Source organism: Rana temporaria, chromosome 1 (genome assembly GCF_905171775.1).
Source record: "Rana temporaria chromosome 1, aRanTem1.1, whole genome shotgun sequence".
Classification (NCBI taxonomy): domain Eukaryota; kingdom Metazoa; phylum Chordata; class Amphibia; order Anura; family Ranidae; genus Rana; species Rana temporaria.
Genome location: NC_053489.1, coordinates 141,836,551 through 141,858,075, shown reverse-complemented (window position 1 = coordinate 141,858,075; position 21,525 = coordinate 141,836,551). Strand labels below are relative to the sequence as shown.

At 41.1% G+C, this 21,525-nt stretch overlaps 1 protein-coding gene across 1 annotated transcript in view; it reads left to right on the top strand.

Annotated features, from left to right (window-relative positions):
* Positions 1–820: 820 nt before the first annotated feature.
* The window catches only part of LOC120936718 (putative 60S ribosomal protein L13a protein RPL13AP3), a 45,954-nt gene continuing 25,249 nt past the window's right edge, over positions 821–21,525 (top strand). Inside the window, 1 exon segment of the mRNA XM_040349326.1 lies at positions 821–894. Coding sequence (XP_040205260.1) covers positions 821–894 — 74 coding nt within the window.

The following is a 21,525-nucleotide window of genomic DNA, read 5'->3' as shown; positions in this document are numbered from 1 at the left end:
GTCATTGTGTAGCTGTCATTCAGCAAAGATCCTGATTGCATTTATGCAGATCTTCACTAGAACCTCCACTACAGATCCATACATGTGATGGGATCAGAAATACGGTGACATGTCTTTTTGTAGCAAAGATCCTGATTGCTTTCATATAGATCTCTACATACATTTATTGTTCTATCCATGGAATGGGATCAGAAATACCGTGACATGTCTTCTGCAAGCATTCATTAAGTAAATATCATGATTGCTTTCATATAGATCTCCACATACATTTATTGTTCTATCCATGGGATGGGATCAGAAATACGGTGACATGTCTTTTTGTAGCAAAGATCCTGATTGCATTCATATAGATCTCCACATATATTTGAAGTTCTATCCATGTGATGGGATCAGAATTCAGTGACATGTCTTCTGCAAGCATTCATTCAGTAAAGATCCTGATTGCTTTCATATAGATCTCGATTAGAACATATATTTTCAGTTCTATCCATGTAATGGGATCCTGTCTTCTCAAATATTACTTGTAGGCTCCATGCATACTAGCATTTGTTTATAAGCTCCACAAATATTAGAAAAAAACAATGGGCGAAAAATGCTTATAGTAGCATTTTAGTAGGTTTTAGGAGTATTAGAATTTTATTAGCGTTTTTAGAGTACATGAAAAAAAAAAAAGCTCTTAGGCCCTGCACACACTGTCGGTCTATCCGATGAGAACGATCCGTGGCTCTGTGTGTCCATTCATGCCGCAGCTCAGCCCTGCCCCCTCCATCTCCTGGTTTGGCTCACTGGCTGTGATCGACAGCAACGGGAGACAGTGGCTATGGCTCCTGCTGCTGTCAAAAGCCCATCAGGAGTGCAAGTCCCTGGAGAACCAAGGATTGAGAGGGGGCTCAGGTAAGTATAAGGGGGACTGGGGGGGGCAGCACACAGAAGATTTTTTTTACCTTAATGCAGAGAATGCACGAAGGTAAAAAAAACTTGTGCCTTTACAACCACTTTAATGCTTTGGGGGATTGGACTTTAGATTATACAGTGGAACCTTGGATTACGAGCATAATCCATTTCAGGAGAATACTCGTAATCCAAAGCACTCGCATATCAAAGCGAGTTTCCCCATAGAAGTCAATGGAAACAAAAATAATTTGTTCCGCATTGACTTTAATGGCATACAATACCGCATGTGACCAGAGGTGGGGGGCGCCGGAGAGCCTTGGAAATGCTTGGGGACAGCTTGGCTGACCTCGGAAACACCCGGGAACTGAGTGTCACGGCTCCAAACCGTTCCGAGTGTCACCGGCGCCTCCGTACCTCTTGCCAAATGCGGTACTGCATGCCCCATTAGCTTGAATTCTGCTTATTTCGTGAGATAACACACACAAAATGTTTAAGTCGCAGCGAATTTGAAAATACTTTCCTGCACTTTCTGTGTGATTTCAGTGCGACTTGCATTGACATCTGTTAAATGAAGTCACATAGATGACACATTAAATTACACTGATAGATGTCTATGAAGTAGCGTGACTTCAAAGCCACACTGGGGTGAACCAGGGTTAGAGTTTACTGCCAAAACTTGACTGAGCTTTTTTTTGTATTGATCATGATTGCATTTATACAGATATCTACTAGAACACACAAATACAAATCCAAGGATGTGATAGAATCATAAACATGGGGAAATGTCTTCTCAAAAGTTACAGAAATGTTACAATGTTATCTCTAACAGGAGCTCCCTGAACTATAGGTTATCAGTCACCGTTAGACACCAGAATTGTAGCTCGTACCATGATCTGCATAGGTATGGGGCATGCATACTTACATTAAAGAAACACTAAAGGAAAACATTTTTTTTTTTTTGGAAAATAACAAACATGTTATACTTACCTCCACTGTGTAGCTCGTTTTGCACAGAGTGTCCCCGAACACGGGCTTCTGGGGTCCCTCGGCGGCTCCTCCACGCAAGAGCTTTCCACCTTCATGCAAGCTCCCTTGCATGGTGGAAAGCTTTTGCGAGCGCGCTTCTGTGATACAGCGGCGGCCATAGCCGCTCACTGTATCACTCGGCCCCTCCCCCGGCGCGGCGCGTCATTGGATGTGATTGACCGCAGCGCCAGCCAATGGCTGCGCTGCTATCAATCCGTCCAACCTAGCCAATCAACAGCCACTGACTGAGAACCGAGAAGGATGACCTTAACCACTTGCCTACTGTGCACATACACCCCCTTCCTGCCCAGACGAGATTTTAGCTTCCGGCACTGCATCGCTTTAACTGACAATTGCGCAGTCATGCCACATGGCTCCCAAACAAAATCGACGTTCTTTTTTTTCCCCACAAATAGAGCTTTCTTTTGGTGGTATTTGATCGCCTGTGCGGTTTTTATTTTTTGGGCTATAAACAAAAAAAGAGCGTCAATTTTGAAAAAAAGCACAATATTTTTTACTTTTTGCTATAATAAATATCCCATTTTTTTAAAAAATATATATTTTTTTTCTCAGTTTAGGCCAATACGTATTCTTCTACATATTTTTGGTAAAAAAAAAAAATTGCAATAACCTGGTTTGCGCAAAAGTTATATTGCCTACAAAATAGGGGACATAATGATTTTTTTTTTTTTACTAGGAATGGCGGCAATCTGCGTTTTTTTTCGGGACTGCGACATTATAGCGGACACTTTTGACACATTTTTGGGACCATTCACATTTATACAGTGAACAGTGCTATAAATATGCATTGATTACTGTATAAATGTGACTGGCAGGGAAGGGGTTAACCACTAGGGGGCGGGGAAGGGGTTAAATGTGTATCCTGGGTGTGTTCTAACTGTAGGGGGAGGGGGGTGACTGGGGGAGGTGACCGATCTGTGTCCCTATGTACAAGGGACACAGATCGGTCTCCTCTCTCCCTGACAGGACGTGTCCCTGCTCAGTTACTGGGCAATCACGGGTGCCCGGCGGCCATCGCGGCCGCCGGGCACGCGCACTGTGTTCCCAGTGACGCGACGGGTGCGCGCCCTAGAGGCTTTAAATGACAGGACGTCATATGACGTCCTGTCGGAACAATAGAGCATTACGCCCGCCGGGGGAATGTTAAGTGGTTAATGCATAGGATAGGTGTAAAAACAGGGTACCGGCTCCGCCCCCCCCCAAAAAAAATCACCAGCACTTAAAGCGTAAGTTCCATTCTTGGGTGGAACTCCGCTTTAACAAAAACAGCATTATTTCAAAATGGTACTCTAGTAACACACACAGTCTTTGATTTCAGCATTATGTGTAGCTAGAATTCAACTAGAGTTCAATGTAAAATGCGATTTAAATTTCAATCTAAATTTCCAAACTTAGGATGAATTTCGTTTACGTTACTCGGAGCATTTGGTAATATTCGTTTACATTGTAATTTGGGTATTTGGATATATCCGAATCTCTGAATAATGAAAAATTCATCTGAATATTAATTTGGAATGAAACGAACCACACATGTCTGGTGCATCAAGAATTTGGGTTTTTATTCCTTCCATTGGCCAGAATAATCTATGCTGCTGGTCATTGGAATGAAAGAACACTCAAACGATAAACATGCCTAGAATTTAGATGCATTTAGACATGTTTAAATGCGTGCCAAGCATTTTTTTCTGCCCAAAAGCTCCTTTCCTGCCAGGAGAAAAGTCATTTAGAGGAGCTGGTCAAACGCCCAGTGTACATGAAGGCTAAAGGTTTCATCTTGCAAAGGTCATCTGGGTTAAATTTGCAATGAAGTAAAGTCAGTGTGTTCATTTCAACCATACAATATGGCAACTAGAAGTTAAAGGAGTTGTAAATAAAAAAAAAAATTTCGCTGAAATGACTGTTTACAGGATATAGAGACATAATAGTTTACTGATTCCTTTTAAAAATGATTAAAAATAGTTAAAAATCAATCATATAATGTACCTGTAGTTTCTAGTTTCGTTTTTGCATGTTGCCAATACAGGGCAGTGATGGTTTGGAAAACGAAGCTGATTGGTGCTGAGGGGTTTTAGACACAGTAATCACACCTCCTTGATTAGTGACCACAGAGAGAAAGCTCCCAGTACTGTGGTCATCAGGAAACAGACAACCAGGAAGTGTGGAGATCAGAGAAGAATTACAGCAACTTAAGAGCAAAAAACGAACAATGAGGACATGAAAACAGCACTGCATTAAGGTAAAGGAAGCTATTAAGATAAAAAAAAAAATCCTTTACAAACCCTTTAAATGTTGAATGAGAGCTATGATGTCGATCCAATGTTTTCACTGATATGCATATTATTTTAGAATTGGTCGAATTTGTTAAAATCTTGTGATAATAGCTCAAGATTATTGTCATTTTTTTTTTCAATCATTAGCATTGTTTTTAATAAGGATCTGATAGAGATAGAAGATTCATACTATACATAGATTGGGAAATGGAAGTCTCTATTAGCAACAGTAAGATTGAAAGGTCATTTATAATAAACAAACTAGCAATTCGAATAAACTACAGGAACTTAAATAAGTTGGAGGAACCTTTAACCATCCTCCGGAGCTTAAAACCTTTCTGCTAAAGTTAGAGAATTGGAATGTAGATGTTCCCTTATTATTATTATATACACTAACTGTAAGTTTTGTGTTAATTGCTTCATACGTTTCTTGTACATAGAACACATGTGCTGCGGGGACATACACTCATAAAACTGGAACTGACTGCTGGACTTGCTGCTTAGTTGGTGAACATTTAATACCGTTTCCACTTGTCAGTGTCAGTCACTCTGACCAACTTATTTTTGTCAGTTTGTTTAATGTGGACCAGGAGATGTTTTCACTTTCAAAATCTATTTGGAAAGTTCTGGATATTTTTAAGTTGCTAATTGAATCTCTTTTCGAAAAGATAGGTGTGTCTGATTGTGGCATCACATGAAAAGCCTTTACAGCTCATTAACCATAAATAAAGACACCAAAATGATTCCTCTGATTATGTTGTGCAGGCGATACTCAATATGCTCTACGAAATTGACGGTTATGTACACCTATGTGTCCTTGGTGCACATATTTTTATGTATAAGTGTAAGGACATATATCGGTGAGTCTTTACATTTATTTTTTATATATTTTTAATTACATTTTTTTTTATATTTTATTCAATTTTATTCAATTTTTAAGTTTGCTTTTATTTATTTTTTCTACTTCAGGTTATTACTTCTTATTACTAAGGGGCTGATAGTTTTGTTCAGTGAAAGATCCTCTAAATGGAGACATTAGTGGGTTAATTTACTAAAACTGGAGAGTGCAAAATCTGCATAGAAACCAATAAGCTTCCAGCTTTTTTTGACAATGTTCAATTAAACAAGCTGAAGTTGGAAGCTGATTGGCTACTGTGCACAGTTGGACCAGATTTTGCACTCTTCAGTTTTAGTAAATCAACCCCTAGGAGTCTCCCCTTTCCCCCCTGAGCTGATCAAAGACAGAGAGTCCCCAATCATGTTCTATACCTAGCTAGCTGTCATCTGATAGCTGTGAACCCAGAAGTGCTCAGTGCTCAGGGCAGATCATCTCCGGGTTCTCTTTACAGAGTAGAGATTGGTTATGTGATCTCTCCTTCATACACACAGTGTGGCATGCATTCAGTGGCGTATCTAGGGTATGGCAGCCATGGCAAGTGCCATGGGCGCCATATGAAGGGGGGGCGCTGTTGAATGGCTGGGGAGCAAAGCACTTAACGGGGTCTGAGGGTCTCTCCTTCGCTCCTTCTGAGCATAGGCAGGGTCTCCTTTACAGCACCTTTGCTAATGGACAATGGCAGCGCTATCCCTGCTGCGTTCAGCCACAGCCCTCCCCTGTTCTCCCAGGCTCTCCCATTCCATTTGGTCGGATTGGCAGCGCACAAAGAAGAAGGAGGAACATCAGTTTCTCCCTCTCCTCTGTGAAGATTTCATCACTTCCAGTATTGGTTCTACATTTACCTGGCCTTGGAGGGCAGAGGAGGTATCAGGGGTCTAATAAACCCCAGATATCTCTATAAAGAGGATATGTCACTACCCAAGATATCACAAGGGATGATAAATATCACTAGCTTTGTTAGCTGCTTTTTTTGTTAAGGTTATCTGAAAGATGGGTTTCAAATGTTTCGACAGGGGCGCAGTTTCAGTGCTTGCCAAAGGCGCTATTTTCACTAGATACGCCTCTTCATGCATTTGTATTCAGCCCCCTTTACTCTGATACCCCTAACTAAAATCTAGTGGAACCAATTGCTTTCAGAAGTGAATATTTTGTAGAACCCCCTTTCGCTACAATTACAGCTGCAAGTCTTTTTGCGGATGTCTCTACCAGCTTTTCACATCTAGAGAGTGACATTTTTGCCCATTCTTCTTTGCAAAAAGCTCAAGCTCTGTCAGATTGGATGGAGAGCGTCTGTGAGCAGCTATTTTCAAGTCTTGCCACAGATTCTCAATTGGATTTAGGTCTGGACTTTGACTGGGCCATTCTAATACTTTAATATGCTTTGATCTAAACCATTCCATTGTAGCTCTGGCTGTATGTTTAGGGTCGTTGTCCTGCTGGAAGGTGAACCTCCACCCCAGTCTCAAGACTTTTGCAGACTCTAAAGCCCCATACACACTATCAGTTTTCCTGCAGGTTTTTCTCTTTAGGTTTACCAAAACCATCTAATATGAGGTTAAACCTTAAGAGTTTCAATTCTTATGCAATCAGGCAGGCCCTTGCTCTACATGGTTTTGGTAAACCTGAAGAGAAAAACCTTCAGGAAAACTGATAGTGTGTATGGGGCTTGACAGGATTTCTTCTAAGATTGCCCTGTATTTGGCTCCATACATCTTCCCATAAACTCTGACCAGCTTCCCTGTCCCTGCTGAAGAAAAGCATCCCCACAACATTATGCTGCCAACACTATATTTCACAGTGGGGATGGTGTGTTCAGGGTGATGTGCAGTGTTAGTTTTCCACCACACATAGCGTTTGGCTTTTAGGCCAAAAAAGTTAAATTTTGGTCTCATCTGACCAGAGCACCTTCTTCCACATGTTTGCTGTGTCCCCTACATGGCTTCTCACAAACTGAAAATTACACTTCTTATGGCATTCTTTTAACAATGGCTTTCTTCTTGCCACTCTTCCATAAAGGCCAGATTTGTGGAGGGCACAACTAATAGTTGTCCTGTGGACAGATTCTCCCACCTGAGCTGTGGATCTCTGAAGCTCCTCCAGAATTACAATGGCCCTCGTGGCTGCTTCTCTGGTTAATGCTCTCCTTGCCTGGCCTGTCAGTCTAGGTGGACGGCCAAGTCTACCCTTGGTAGGTTTACAGTTGTGCCATACTCTTTCCATTTTCAGATGATGGATTGAACAGTGCTCTGTGAGATGTTCAAAGCTTGGACTATTTTTTTATAACCTAATCCTACTTTAAACTTCTGCACAACTTTTTCCCTGACCTTTCTGGTGTGTACCTTGGCTTTCATGATGCTGTTTGTTCACTAAGGTTCTCTAACAAATCTCTGAGGGCTTCACAGAACAGCTGTATTTATACTGAGATTAAATTACACACAGGTCGACTCTATTTACTAGTTAGGTGACTTCTGAAAGGCAAGTGATTCCACTAGATTTTAGTTAGGGGCATCAGAGTAAAGGTGCTGAATACAAATGCATGCCACACTTTTCACATATTTATTTGTAAAACATTTTGGAAACCATTTATCATTTTCCATCCATTTCACAATTATGTGCCACTTGGTGTTGGTCTATCACATAAAATCCCAGTAAAACACATTTACGTTTAAGATTGTAACTTGACAAAATGTGGAAAATTTCAAGGGTATGAATACTTTTATAAGGCGCTGTATATATATATATATATATATATATATATATATATATATATATATATATATATATATATATATATTCAATTTTGACCGGAGAGAAATTTTTATGTCTTTCTTTTTTAGAACAGATCTTTTTCATATTTGCAGACCTAGCAGCTTCTTCAGATTGTAAACCCTCACATGTATCATGTGAAGTGACTATCATTAGGTGGTGAAATAATTCCCCCTACATACGTGGTAGCTGTGCATCTGCAGCCATTTCTTCTGCTAAGTATTCTGAAATCAAAAACACACAGAAGAAAAAAAATCCTTTTAGTTCTCGGAGCAAGGTGCAAGTATCTGAAGTCTTCACACAGCCAACAGCTTTCAGCCTTAATTGGCTGGAAGAGACACACTCCTTCATGCAGTAAGAGAACAAGCACAGCTATGGATAACAGTCACAAGCTGCAGCTCCCTCTCCCATCACCATTTTAACACCTGGTGTCAAGAAAAGCTGCCATGCTCTGAGAGCAGAGGAACGAGGCAGCAGAGAGAAATGGCAGTCAGAGCATTAGATAGAGACATGTACACAGTATAGAAGGATGTGCTTATTTTTATTTTTTTTCTGTCTGAGGTTTACAACCACTTTAACTCTGAAGCTTTTGTCTCTGAATAAAATAAGTAACAAACTGAAGTGTTTTTGGTAGCAGCATCAGAGGTACAGTAGGTGTAAGCCACGTGTCGGCTAATTTAGTTAAAGGATATGCTATATTGTTACTGTATGTTCAGAGGGTTGTTTTATGCATTGGGGTTGACTCTGTGGACTCTAAGGCCCCGTACACACAGTCGGTTTGGTCCGATGAGAATGAACCGAAGTTCATTTTCATCGGACCAAACCGACCGTGTGTATAGGCTATCGGCCTGTTTTCCTTCGGTCCAAAATTTTAAAACATGCTTCAAAACCAAACCGATGGACCGCTGCCCGATCGGACCAAACCGATGGTTAGTACAGAAACGCATTGGTTCAAAACCCGTGCATGCTCAGAATCAAGTCGACGCATGCTTGGAAGCATTGAACTTTGTTTTACTCAGTACGTCGTGTGTTTGACATCACCGCGTTCTGACCTGATCGGATTTTGGACTGACGGTGTGTACACATATCAGGCCGTACGGCCACTTCAGAGGTGAACTGATGAAAACGGTCTGTCGGACCATTCTCATCGGTTTTGTCCGACCGTGTGTACAAGGCCTTAGGAGTTAATTTACTAAAGGCAAATAGACTGTTCACTTTGCAAGGAAAGTTACACTTTGGAAAGTAACTTTTGCCAGAGCATAATGAATGAAGTAAGAATAAAATTTGCAAAGAGTACCCAATCATTTTAAAGGAAAATATAATAACATCTGTATTTTTTGCTTGCACTTGATTGAATGATGGAAGTAAGCAGAGCTCCACCTCATTTCCTTGGAAAGTGCAACTTCCCTTATAAAATGAACACTCTATTTGCCTTTAGTAAATCAACCCCATAGAGTTCAGGGAGCACTCTGAAAGTTTGTCATTTAATATGTATGTGCTGGTTGACCACCCCCTCTATCTCAAAAATTTCCACTACTTTGGTCTCCCTGACTGTGCTCTTTGATGGCTGCCTATCCCACCGCAGCTTCAATGTCAATTACAATTCTACTTTCTCCTCTTCTCTTCCTTTCTCCATTGGGGTGCCCCAAGGTTCTGTTCTTGGAACTCTCATATTCTCGATCTACACCTCCTTCCTGGGTCAGCTGAGAACCTCCCATGGTAATTCCCATGGTAATCCTCTTGCATCACTAATTTAATGACCAACATATCAGCCTGGATGTCACACCACTTCCTAAAACTCAACCTGTCCAAAAACGAGCTCATATTATTTCCTCCCCCACGTGTCCCTTCCCCTGACTTCTCTGTCAGGATCAATGGCACAACCATCAACCCATCCCCACACGTCAGGGTGCTAGGTGTAGTCCTGGGTTCTGGACTCTCTTTTTGGCCCCACATTCCAATCACTTTCCAAAGCTTGCCGCCTCAACCTCCACAACGTATTCAAATTACACCCCTTCCTAACCAATGACACCACAAAACTCCTAATCCATCCCCTGGTTATCTCTCACCTCGACTACTGCAACTCCCTCCTCATTGGCTTACCTTTACATAGGCTATCCCCTATTCAGTCCATCATGAATGCTGCTGCCAGACTCATTCCCCTTACAAACTGCTCAGCGTCTACTACTCCTCGCTGCCAATCCCTCCATTGGCTGCCACTCACCCAACTAATTAAATTAAAAATACAAGCAACGACTTACAAATCCACAACTTGGCCTCCAATTACATCACTAACCTAGTCTCAAAATACCAACCAAATCGTTCTCTTCATTCCTCCTGCTCTCTAGTTCCCATGTCACCTCCTCCCATACTCACATCCAGGACTTCCCCCGAGCCTCTTCATCCTTTGGCATTCCCTACCCCAATCTGTCCAACTATCTCCAACTCTATCAACTTTTAGGCAATCCCTTAAAACTTTTCTCTTCAGAGAAGCCTATCCTGCCTCCACCTAACTGTACTTTTATTTTCTCCTCCAGCTCATGCCCCACAGTTATTACCCTCTGTATCACTTGACCCTCCCTTCTAGATTGTAAGCTCTAACAAGCAGTGCCCTCTGATTCCCCCTGTATTGAATTGTATTGTGAAGCCCTGTACACACGCTCGGTTATCTCAGTGGTAAAATGTCACCCGAGAAAACCGAGGGGAAAGCCGAGAACCCGGCAGGAAAACTGCCATGAGAGTTTTGGCCGGGAATACCAGCCGTGTGTATGCTCCATCGGCACTGCCTCGCAGTGTTTCCCATAGGAAAGTAGTAGATCTGTCCGAAAAAAAATCTGTCCGTTTTTATATAGCTGTTGGCGCTATATAAATCTTGTATAATAATAATAATAATACTGGCATGTTGATTTAGTTGTTGATTTAATTTTTGTATTGCTATGGGGTATTTGTAAATTAACATTATAATAACTTTATTGACAGCCAAGTAACATTAGTGTAAAAGAGAATGCTGATACATTGCTCATTTATACTGAACTGGACAGAATTTTCAATAAGCCACGATGACTTGTACTGAGGATTGATGTCGACCATGAGTCAGGTTTTTTCTTCCACAGTTATTGTAGTAAATTTGCTTCTATCATCAATTGCATGTTACAAGAAGTAACTGAATGGTCTACTTTCCTCTTTCAATGTATGTTAAAGCCTGTTTTCTGCATAAGAGATGCAGCCTTTTTCATTTTGACATGTGTGGTAAAGTGCACTTAACTATGAGAGTACTACTTCAGAATGGTCACGCCTAAATCCTTAGGTATTCAGTAGCCCTTATTGTAACATATGTTGAGGCAATTGTTGTGTGCTCATCTATCTGTTTAATGTGCAGTAGAGTATAGATGACACATCTAGTCTAGTATACAATAAGCCTGTAGGAAAAGCATTGTTAGTTGAAGCACAACAGTTACTAGCTTGTAAGTATAATGCTATTTGCCACCTGTTGTTTTCCCTTCTGGCTTATGTAACAGAGTAGATAGTGATTGTAAATAGAAAGGGAAATGTACAAAAGAAAGTATGAAATACATTTTTGTTTCTTGTTTTTGTACCGTAAATTTTCCTTCTGAATTTTTTTTTAACGAAAATAAATTGCCTACTTTGTTTATAATGTAGGATTATTTATTCAGTAACTCAATAAGACCTATACAGTATAGCCATGCAAACAGCCGTAATCATTTGCAAAGTACAATACCCTTTGTAAGTGCAATCACATTTCACTTTATTATGTCAGCGTGGTATGCTGTTGTACTAAACTATGCGTAATTCTATACTTTACAGTTTTGTCTGTCTCTTTTATAAGAGAAGACGATGTAGCCCATAGCAGATAATCAGGATATACACTATATTACCAAAAGTATTGGGACACCTGCCTTTTCACGCACATGGGGCCAGATTCACAAAGAGATACGACGGTGTATCTCCTGATACACCATTGTGTCTTCTTTCTTTCCATCTATTTATTTATTTCTATTTCTCTTCTTTAGTCTGCTTTTTTATTTGCACTTCCTCAGAAAGCCTGTGTCATGAAAAAAAAGGTCAACGTATGAGTACAAGAACTCTTATGCTGCGTACACACGATAGTTTTTCGGCATGTAAAGAACAACGTTTTTCAGCATGTAAAAAAAACAATGTTTTTTCCAACTTCATCATTAAAACGATGTTGCCCACACACGGTCGTTTAAAAAAAATGCTCTAGCAAAGCGTGGTGACGTACAACACGTATGACGACACTATAAAGGGGAAGTTCCATTAGGATGACGTCACCCTTTAGCTGATTTCGTGTAAGTAAAAGACGATTCGCGCTTTTCTGTCTGTTACAGCGTGATGAATGTGCTTACTCCATTTCGAACGGTAGTTTTACCAGAACGAGCGCTCCTGTCTCATAACTTGCTTCTGAGCATGTACGGATTTTTCACGTCGTTAAAGCCCACAAACGACCATTTTTTACAACCTAAACCACTTAAAGACCGCCTCCTGCACATATACGTCGGCAGAATGGCACAGCTGGGCACAGGCACGTACCTGTAATCTTTAAGAGCCCAGCCGTGGGTCGCGGGCGCGCGCGCACCCGTGACACGGTCCGAAGCTCAGTGACCCGCGGACCCGATCGCCGCCGGAGTCCCGCGATCGGTCCCCGGAGCTGAAGAACGAGGAGAGGTGTGTGTAAACACAGCTTCCCCGTTCTTCACTGTGGCGCTGTCATTGATCGTCTGTTCCCTGATATAGGGAAAGGCGATCAATGACGTCCAGCCCTGCCCCCCTACAGTTAGAAACACATATGAGGTCACACTTAACCCCTTCAGTGCCCCCTAGTGGTTAACTCCCAAACTGCAATTGTCATTTTCACAGTAAACAATGCATTTTTATAGCATTTTTTGCTGTGAAAATTACAATGATCCCAAAAATGTGTCAAAATTGTCTGATGTGTCCGCCATAATGTCGCAGTCATGAAAAAAATTGCTGATCGCCATCATTAGTAGTAAAACTATTTTTTTTTTATAAAAATGCAATAAACTATTCCCTATTTTGTAAACGCTATAAATTTTGCGCAAACCAATCGATAAACGCTTATTGTGATTTTTTACCGAAAATAGGTAGAAGAATACGTATCGGCCTAAACTGAGGGAAAAAAAGTTGTTTTATATATTTTGGGGGATATTTATTATAGCAAAAAGTAAAAAATATTGCATTTTTTTCAAAATTGTCGCTCTATTTTTGTTTATAGCGCAAAAAATAAAAACTGCAGAGGTGATCAAATACCACCAAAAGAAAGCTCTATTTGTGGGAAAAAAAGGACGCCAATTTTGTTCGGGAGCTACGTTGCACGACCGCGAAATTGCCAGTTAAAGCGACGCAGTGCCGAATCGCAAAAACTGGCCAGGTCCTTTACCTGCATTTTGGTCCGGGTCTTAAGTGGTTAAAAACGACAACGTTAAAAACGTAGTGAAAAAATAGAGCATGTTCGAAAAAAAAATTTAGAACCCGAAAAACAGTTGTGTGTACGCGGCATTAGACAGAGGCTATACAGAGCACTGCTTCTGAAACATTAGTTAACCAAAAAGAGTATCTTGTTTACTCAGCCATGTGTTGATTTTCCCTTTAACAAATTGTATTTTCTGCTGACTAAAAGAGTACTCCCCTGCACCTAGAACCACTAACTGAAACAAAATAGCTGTCATTAAGTAATTGAATTTCTGACCTGGATTCAATTTCCTGAAATTCTACTCTCTATCACCTTTAAAGTTGCTGTTCAGACGCCTCTGCCCTTTTTACAGCTTCAGTTGAATAATTTATCCTAGCAGATTCCCTCAAAGAATGTAGTATATGAACCAGGTAAAGGCTTTTCACGTTTTAATTCAAAGAAAGCGGCTAATACACCCATTTAAATTTATTGCGTTACAAATCTGATTGTCAAAAAAATTGCCCATCTGAACGGGACGGAGGAACCTGAAGACGTAGGTAATCATCCAGTGCTTGACAGAAGTTAAATTTTCATCACTGCCTCTTCATTTTCCATGCTCCAATAATCTCGACACTAGTAAACTAGCGCATACATCTTCAATTATTCGACAACATGTTTCACGGGAGTCAAACACCTATATTAAGTGCTGGAAACTTGGGACGATGCCATGAGTATACTTGTCAAAGAAATAGATAGCACTGACAAGAATACGCCGCCACACACATAAATATCCCTGGCATAATGGTTCTTTTAGATATAAAATTGTCTTTTTTTATATTGAAGGAAGAAATTTTGATATGTAGAGCCTTTTTTATAATAAATAAATAAAAAATAAATAGAAAGAGAAGACACTGGGATTGATTTACCAAAGAAGGACAATTTGTATCCAATTTAACTCAGTGAAATTGTATCCACTTCAGCTATAACTTCATTTGCAAAGAAAATTACTTTTTTCTTAATCCCTCTGCACATGATTGGCTGTCCAATGTGAACAATGTTCTGCTTTAGTAAATTAATTGCACTGCCTATGGACCCGATGGACAAGAATCTTTTTTTTTCAACCTGTGTAGCTAAACAGATTCTAGCCATCTTTTTACATTTCCATTATTAAGGATACATTTTCTTTTTTGACAGATTTTTATAAATGAGTTCTTTCATTCATCAATTAAACATAAGTAAACTTCTCTTGTTCAGAGTGTCTTTTCTTTATGTTCTATATGCATGCGGCAGAAGAAACAGTTCTTGTTTGATTAATGTTCTTTTTACTTTTCTTTTTGTAAAAAATGCCATTGACAAAAATGCATTATTCAAAAATGGAGTTGCTTTGGCTATAAAGTACAACAAAACAAACTACCGTATATACTCGAGTATAAGCCGAGTTCTTCAGCACATTTTTTTGTGCTGAAAATGCCCCCCTAGTCTTATACCCGAGTCACCTTTTTGTGCCTGATCTCCCTGATTTTGGGCACACATGTAGCCCCACTGTTCCTCTACAAGTGTGCAAAGTTTCTTGCCCTGGGGAGCACCGATTTTTCAAAGCCGGGTTCCCCTTCCATAGACTCCCATGTTAAACAGTAATTTCTCTGGTGATTTTGGGGACTCGGTACTGGCCCGTCATAGGTCCCCTGGACCCAGAACTTGGCACACGTGTAGCCCCATTTCTCCTCTACAAGTATGCAAAGTTTGTTGTCTGGAGGACCTATGGCTGGGGAGCACCGATTTTTCAAAGCCAGGCACCCCTTCCATAGACTCCCATGTTAAATGTCAGTCTAGTCATAGACACAGTGAAGCCTCGTACACACGACCGAGAAACTCGACGGGCGAAACACATCGTTTTGCTCGTCGAGTTCCTTGTTAGGCTGTCGAGGATCTTGGCGAGCCAAATTTCCTCATTCTCATCAAGGAAAAAGAAGACATGCTCTCTTTTTGGCTCGACGAGATCCTCGACAGTTTCCTCGTCGAAAAGTGTACACACGACCGGTTTCCTCTGCAAGAAAAAAAAACAGCAAGTTTCTTGCCGAGAAACTCGGTCGTGTGTACGAGGCCTGAGGCATGGGCACAGTGAGGCATGGGCACAGTGAGGCATGGACACAATGAGGCATGGACACAGTGAGGCATGCACATGGACACAGTGAGGCATGCAGATAGACACCCTAGCCTTATGCCACCTACACACGGACGTTTTTCTTGTCCTAGAAAAAACTACGTTTTTCTCAACATGATTCTTGTCCAACCTGCCTTGCATACACACGATCGTGAAAAAAATGCTGGAGCAAAGCGCGGTGACGTACGACGGCACTATAAAAGGGAAGTTCCATTCAGATGGCACCACCATTTGGGCTGCTTTTGCTGATTTTGTGTTAGTAAAAGTTTGGTTAGTGACGCTTTTCAGTCTTTGTGCTTTTCAGTCTGTTACAGCGTGACGAATGTGCTATCTCCATTACAAACTCTAGTTTTACCAGACCGAGTGCTCCCGTCTCATAACTTGCTTCTGAGCATGCACGTTTTTTTTTCCGTCGTTAAAGCCTACACACGATCATTTTTGTCTGTTTCCTGATGAAAAAAGTCATGGGAGCTTTCTCTCTGTGGTCACTAATCAAGGAGGTGTAATTACTGTGTGTCTAAAACCCCTCAACACCAATCAGTTTCGTTTTTTCAAACCATCACTGCCCTGTATTGGCTCTGTGCAGCAGAGAAGCAGGAAACATGCAAAAACGAAACTGAAACTGTAGGTACATTATATGATAGATTTTTATCTATTTTTAATCATTTTTAAAAGGAATCAGTTAACTATTATGTCTCTATACCCTGTAACCAGTCATTTCATAAAAAAATTATTTTCCTTTACAACTCCTTTAAGCAATGACCTGGCTCCATCCACATATTCCTGTTGGCCAGTTAGGTCACCTATATTAGCAATAGTCTACTAGGAAAATGTGAGAGGTGGCAGGTCAGCACTCAACACCATCAATAAGGCCAGGTTTACACGTATGCGAATTGAATGCGTGTTTCCCCGCATTCAATTTGCATAGCAGAAGAATGTGACTGGCTCTCTATGGAGCCGGTTCACATATCTCCGCAGTGGGTCCAGTGCGGTGTGCTGAAAAAAACGCGCACCTTTTTTGGTGCGTGTCAGGATTGATTACAGCCCAAAATTTGGGCTAAAATCTGACCTAAACCGGTGAACCAGCACGCACCGGACCCCTGCTGTGCGCCGCATGCGGAGACAGTGTGAACCCGGCCTAAGTGTCGGAACTCTCAAACAGAGACTCAAGCAGCAAAATAAGTACCAGTAAGCCTGAATTTATGTACTACATTTTTGTGCTGCAGCTACAGTAAATGGTTGGTGCAGACTACCGTGTGAATCTCAGTCAATGAGGATGATTTGCTAATGGAGTTTTCAATCTTCACTTCAAGTAGCAAGATAAAAGAAATGGCCCAAATGATTTTTTTTACGTGACTTTTTAACTCTCATGTGTAACTTATAAAAACTGTAATTTAACCGCTTCAATACTGAGCACTTTTAAGCCCCTTCCAGGCCAATTTTCAGCTTTCAGCGCTGTCACGCTTTTAATGACAATTGCACGGTCATGCAACACCGTACCCAAATACATTTTTTATAATTTTTTTCACACAAATAGAATTTTGGTGGTATTTAATCACCGCTGTTTTTTTTTTTTTGTTTGTTTTTTAAACAAAAGAAAGACAGATAGCCAGATTCAGAGAGGTTTACGCCGGCGTATCAGTAGATACGCCGTAGTAACTGTGAATCTGCGCCGTCGTACATTTAAGTGTATTCTCAAATTGAGATACACTTAAATGTAGCTAAGATACGGCGGCCTGCGCCGTCGTATCTTAGCTGTCTAGTTCCGCCGGCCGCTAGGGGCGTGAACGCTGATTTACGCCTAGAATGCGTAAATCAGCAAGATACGCCTATTCACGAACGTACGATTGCCCATCGTAGTAAAGATACGCCATTTACATAAGGCGTTTTCAGGCGTAAAGTTATTCCACCAAAAAGCTGGCCTAGCCAACGTCGTTCCTGCGTCGAATTTTGAAAATTTTATGTCGTTTGCGGAAGTCGTCCGTGAATAGGGCTGGATGTAATTTACGTTCACGTCGAAACCAATAAGTCCTTGCGGCGTACTTTGGAGCAATGCACACTGGGATATGTCCACAGACAGCACATGCGCCGTTCGTAAAAAACGTCAATCATGTCGGGTCACGATTCATTAACATAAAACACGCCCCCCTGTTCCTCATTTAAATTAGGCGCGCTTAGGCCAGCACATTTGCGCTACGCTGCCGTAACTTAGGACGCAAGTGCTTTGTAAAATACAGCACTTGCCTCTCTGACTTACGGCGGCGTAGCGTAAATACGATACGCTACGCCGGCTGAAACATACGCCGCCCTACGTGAATCCAGCTAAGAAAATCTGTGTCAGAAAATGTAAATAAGTTATTTTTCTCCTTCACTGACGTGAGCTGATAAAGGGAAGCACTTATGGGCACTAGTATGCCGCACTGATGGGCACTGATAGGTGGCATTAATGTGTGGCACTGATAATCACTGATAGGTTGCACTGATAGTTTGCACTGATTAGTGGCACAGATAGGCGGCACTGATGGGTAGCACTGAAGAGCAGGCACCGATGGTCACTGAAAGGCAGCACTGACTTGCATCACTAATGGCCACAAATTGGCATCTCTTCTGGGCACTGACTAGCATCACTGCTGTGCAATGTTAGGGGCTGCACTGATAATCAGGGCACTGGTTATCTGTACAGTCTCCCCTGTAAGGAGATGCCGCTTATCGGCTCTCCTCTTCTCACACTCTGTCTTCCTTGTTTACGTGTGATCAGCTGTGATTGGACACAGCTGATCACATGGGTAAAGAGCCCTGTCATCGGCTCATTAGTGAAATTGGGATTGCGCCTTGTCCCAGGGATGCACAAGTGTGGTGAATCTGGGGCAACGTCACATGACGCCGTCCCAGAACGAGAGAGCAGGTAGTTAAATACCTATTGTTTTTTTTATTTTTATGTTTTTTTATCTGTGGTCATGTGATTGCTAACTCGTCTATTTTTTGTGTGACGAGTGGGTCAAAGCAAAAATGGGAAAGAGAGAAGCTGTTTGTGCCTGTAAGGACCGAGCAACCAAGTTCAACACAGTACAACCTTCCAGGAGAATATGCATGCATAATGAACCTGTTCTTTGTCTGTTAGGGTGTACAGAGGTGTGCCCTATCAGGTTAGCTACACAGGTTGGTGGGGCCTGTTAGGTAAGCTGTATGGGGCCCCGTGGTCCCAATGGTGGCCCAAGCCCCAGCATTTCAATGCCCACCTCCCTACTGGCAATAGTTATAACAGCAGGTTGGGGAGAACCTCATGCCCCTTCCCTTTCTAAAACCGACATTTGTCAGCTCCAGGACCATGACTTGTCTGTGTGGTGGGAGATGGGCAAGTCATGGTGTGTGGCTGTGATGGGGCAAGGGCAACCCCTCCAGCTGACTGGCTTCCTGTTATATGGCTTTCTGTTATGTTATGTTTTTCTTTTCTCCAGTTAAAATAATACTTTCACCTAATTTTATGCTAGGGACATTTGGGATTTTGTGTTTTTTGTTATTTATGGTTTAAAGTTGTTCTCCTGCTAAAGCAATAGTCTTCTGTATTTCCATTTTTAATTTATAGGTTTAAAACGTTTGTTCATTACAGGAACAAAGCGCAGTGCTGGTTTTAAAACTGGATTCTAGCTGTGTGCGAAATTTGTACAAGCCTGGTTTTAGGAACATTTCTTATATATTTCTTTTACTTAGTGGGAATATGAATATTTTAATGGGTCCTTGCATTAGTATCTTTTTTATTTTTGTCTGGAGAGACACTATAAAGTCAAATTCCTGTGTGTTTATTTCCTTTGCACATGATTGGATAATTGAATTGAATCTTCGCTCAGGTGTTGAGTGAAGATTCTAAACTTGTTTTGTAAAGCCTGTCATAGACAGAGCGATCTTTTTTTCCTGCAATTGCTTGATTCCCAGAAAATCGTTTCATTCCCCCTTCAACACAAACAAGCCATGACTAAGCACTGATCCAGTGTGAAACGCGTCGGCTGTTTTCCTAATTTTTTGCTGCTGTTTGTAGTGCATTTTATCATTTATTTTACAATAAAGACAATTCAAGAGTTTTTTGGAGTGCGGCTGTCCATCTTTTTGAAGTCTCCACTATCAACACAAACAGTGACAGGGGAATCTCTCCTGCAGAGCCATTCTTTTCTTTCAGCATGAAAGGGGGCGGAGGAGACTGTCCCCACTTGGAGAACACAGTGATTCTTGCTAGTGGCTATAGCAGTCGTTGGCAATAAGCGCATGTAAAATCTGGCATGCTTGTCGTAAGTTCATCGATCGATCAACTTGGTACAATTCAGCCTGCCCATACATGGTTTGAATTTTGGCCAGTTCCTGCTTAACCGGCCGAGATTCAAACCGTCTATGGCCGGTTTAAATCAGCCCCATTTTATATGCAAAGAATCATTTAATCTTAAAGTGCTATATATTTTCTGCAATAGTACACACTTAACAGTCTGCTCACAGTTTTCGATTAAATGTAAACTGAGCTGCACATGCAACCTCAGCTTAGTGAAAAAGAATTTATTTTTTCATCCCAGCGATCAGTGTGCTGTGAGTGGGGGGTAGGAGTAGAAGGGGAGTTAATTTTATCCTAGAGTTGGATTTTAATGTATCCTATAGAAGGCCTAAGATTATGCTTATTGCATATTGTACATACGTCCCTTACACATTCTTCAATTGGCCAGTGAGGCCACCATCACAACTAAAGGTCAATGGTGAGGCACTTGAAGTGGAGGGAGTGGGATCAAGAGCCAACTTTCTAGATCAGGGGTCTCAAACTGGCGGCCCTCCAGCAAAATTACACGTCCCATCATGCCTCTGCCTGTGGGAGTCATGCTTGTAACTGTCAGCCTTGCAATGCCTCATGGGACTTGTAGTTTTGCAAGAGCTGCAAGAAGGCCGCCAGTTTGAGAACCCTGTTCTAGATGAAGTCACTGTATATCAGAGCAACCTGATTTCAAGGGCTTTTCATGACATTCTGGAATATATGTGAAGACAGGTAAATAGAAGTGCCTAATGTAAGGTTATGATATGATAATTTTACTCTACCAATGTACATTATAAAAAAAACACTCCGCTTAAGAGTATATGTCTTGCAGGCTGAGTCACGCTCTAGCTTTTTATATCCCTTATGGACTCCAGCAGCAAGATCCTTTAGCAATAGTTTCTGTATTTGTAACCATCCACCTAGGAATCCAACTGATCTAAAACAGGTTCCCAGTCATCGTGTATGGTAAAATTGCAGCAGCAGGTTTGCAAACATGGCAAGTTTAGTTAATAGAGCTCACCACTAGGTAAGGTGATTTACCTCTGCAATATCTAAAAAAGAACCGAACTTCAGGTTGACTGAACATCTAAATGAAATTGTTGGCAAAACTCAGGTATGAACACAATCCTTAAAGTGGATGTAAACCCAAAATGTTTTTTTTTTATGTCACAATGTAGAGTATAAGATTTCCTATCATCTGTGCCCAGTCTTGCCACACAGAGTTAATCCAGCTCTGAGCAATCCTCTTTTATTGTTTAGTGAAAATTAACAGACTTCCAGATAAAAACCTGTCTAAATAAAAAGTCCTTTCCTCTCTCCTTGCTTTGAGTGACAGGTTATTTACATATCTAGCTTGGACATGTTTATCATATGTTATGATATGTTTATCATAATATGAGGTGAATCACAGTTAATTGTATATTACCAGGATGTGTTATGTGGGGGAGGGGTGGATTTCTCACTTGTTATACTGTGGATCACCTCATATTATGATAAACATAACATATGATAAACATGTCCAAGCTAGATATGTAAATAACCTGTCACTCAAAGCAAGGAGAGAGGAAAGGACTTTTTATTTAGACAGGTTTTTATCTGGAAGTCGTAAATTTTTGGGTTTACATCCACTTTAATGACGCAGTTGTTAGATGGGCACATTAAACTCTAGGGAAAATAATAGATCTTCTAGGTGAACTACATCAATGGTAGGGCTTTAGCAAATATTTTTACAAATTCATACCTTCCTTT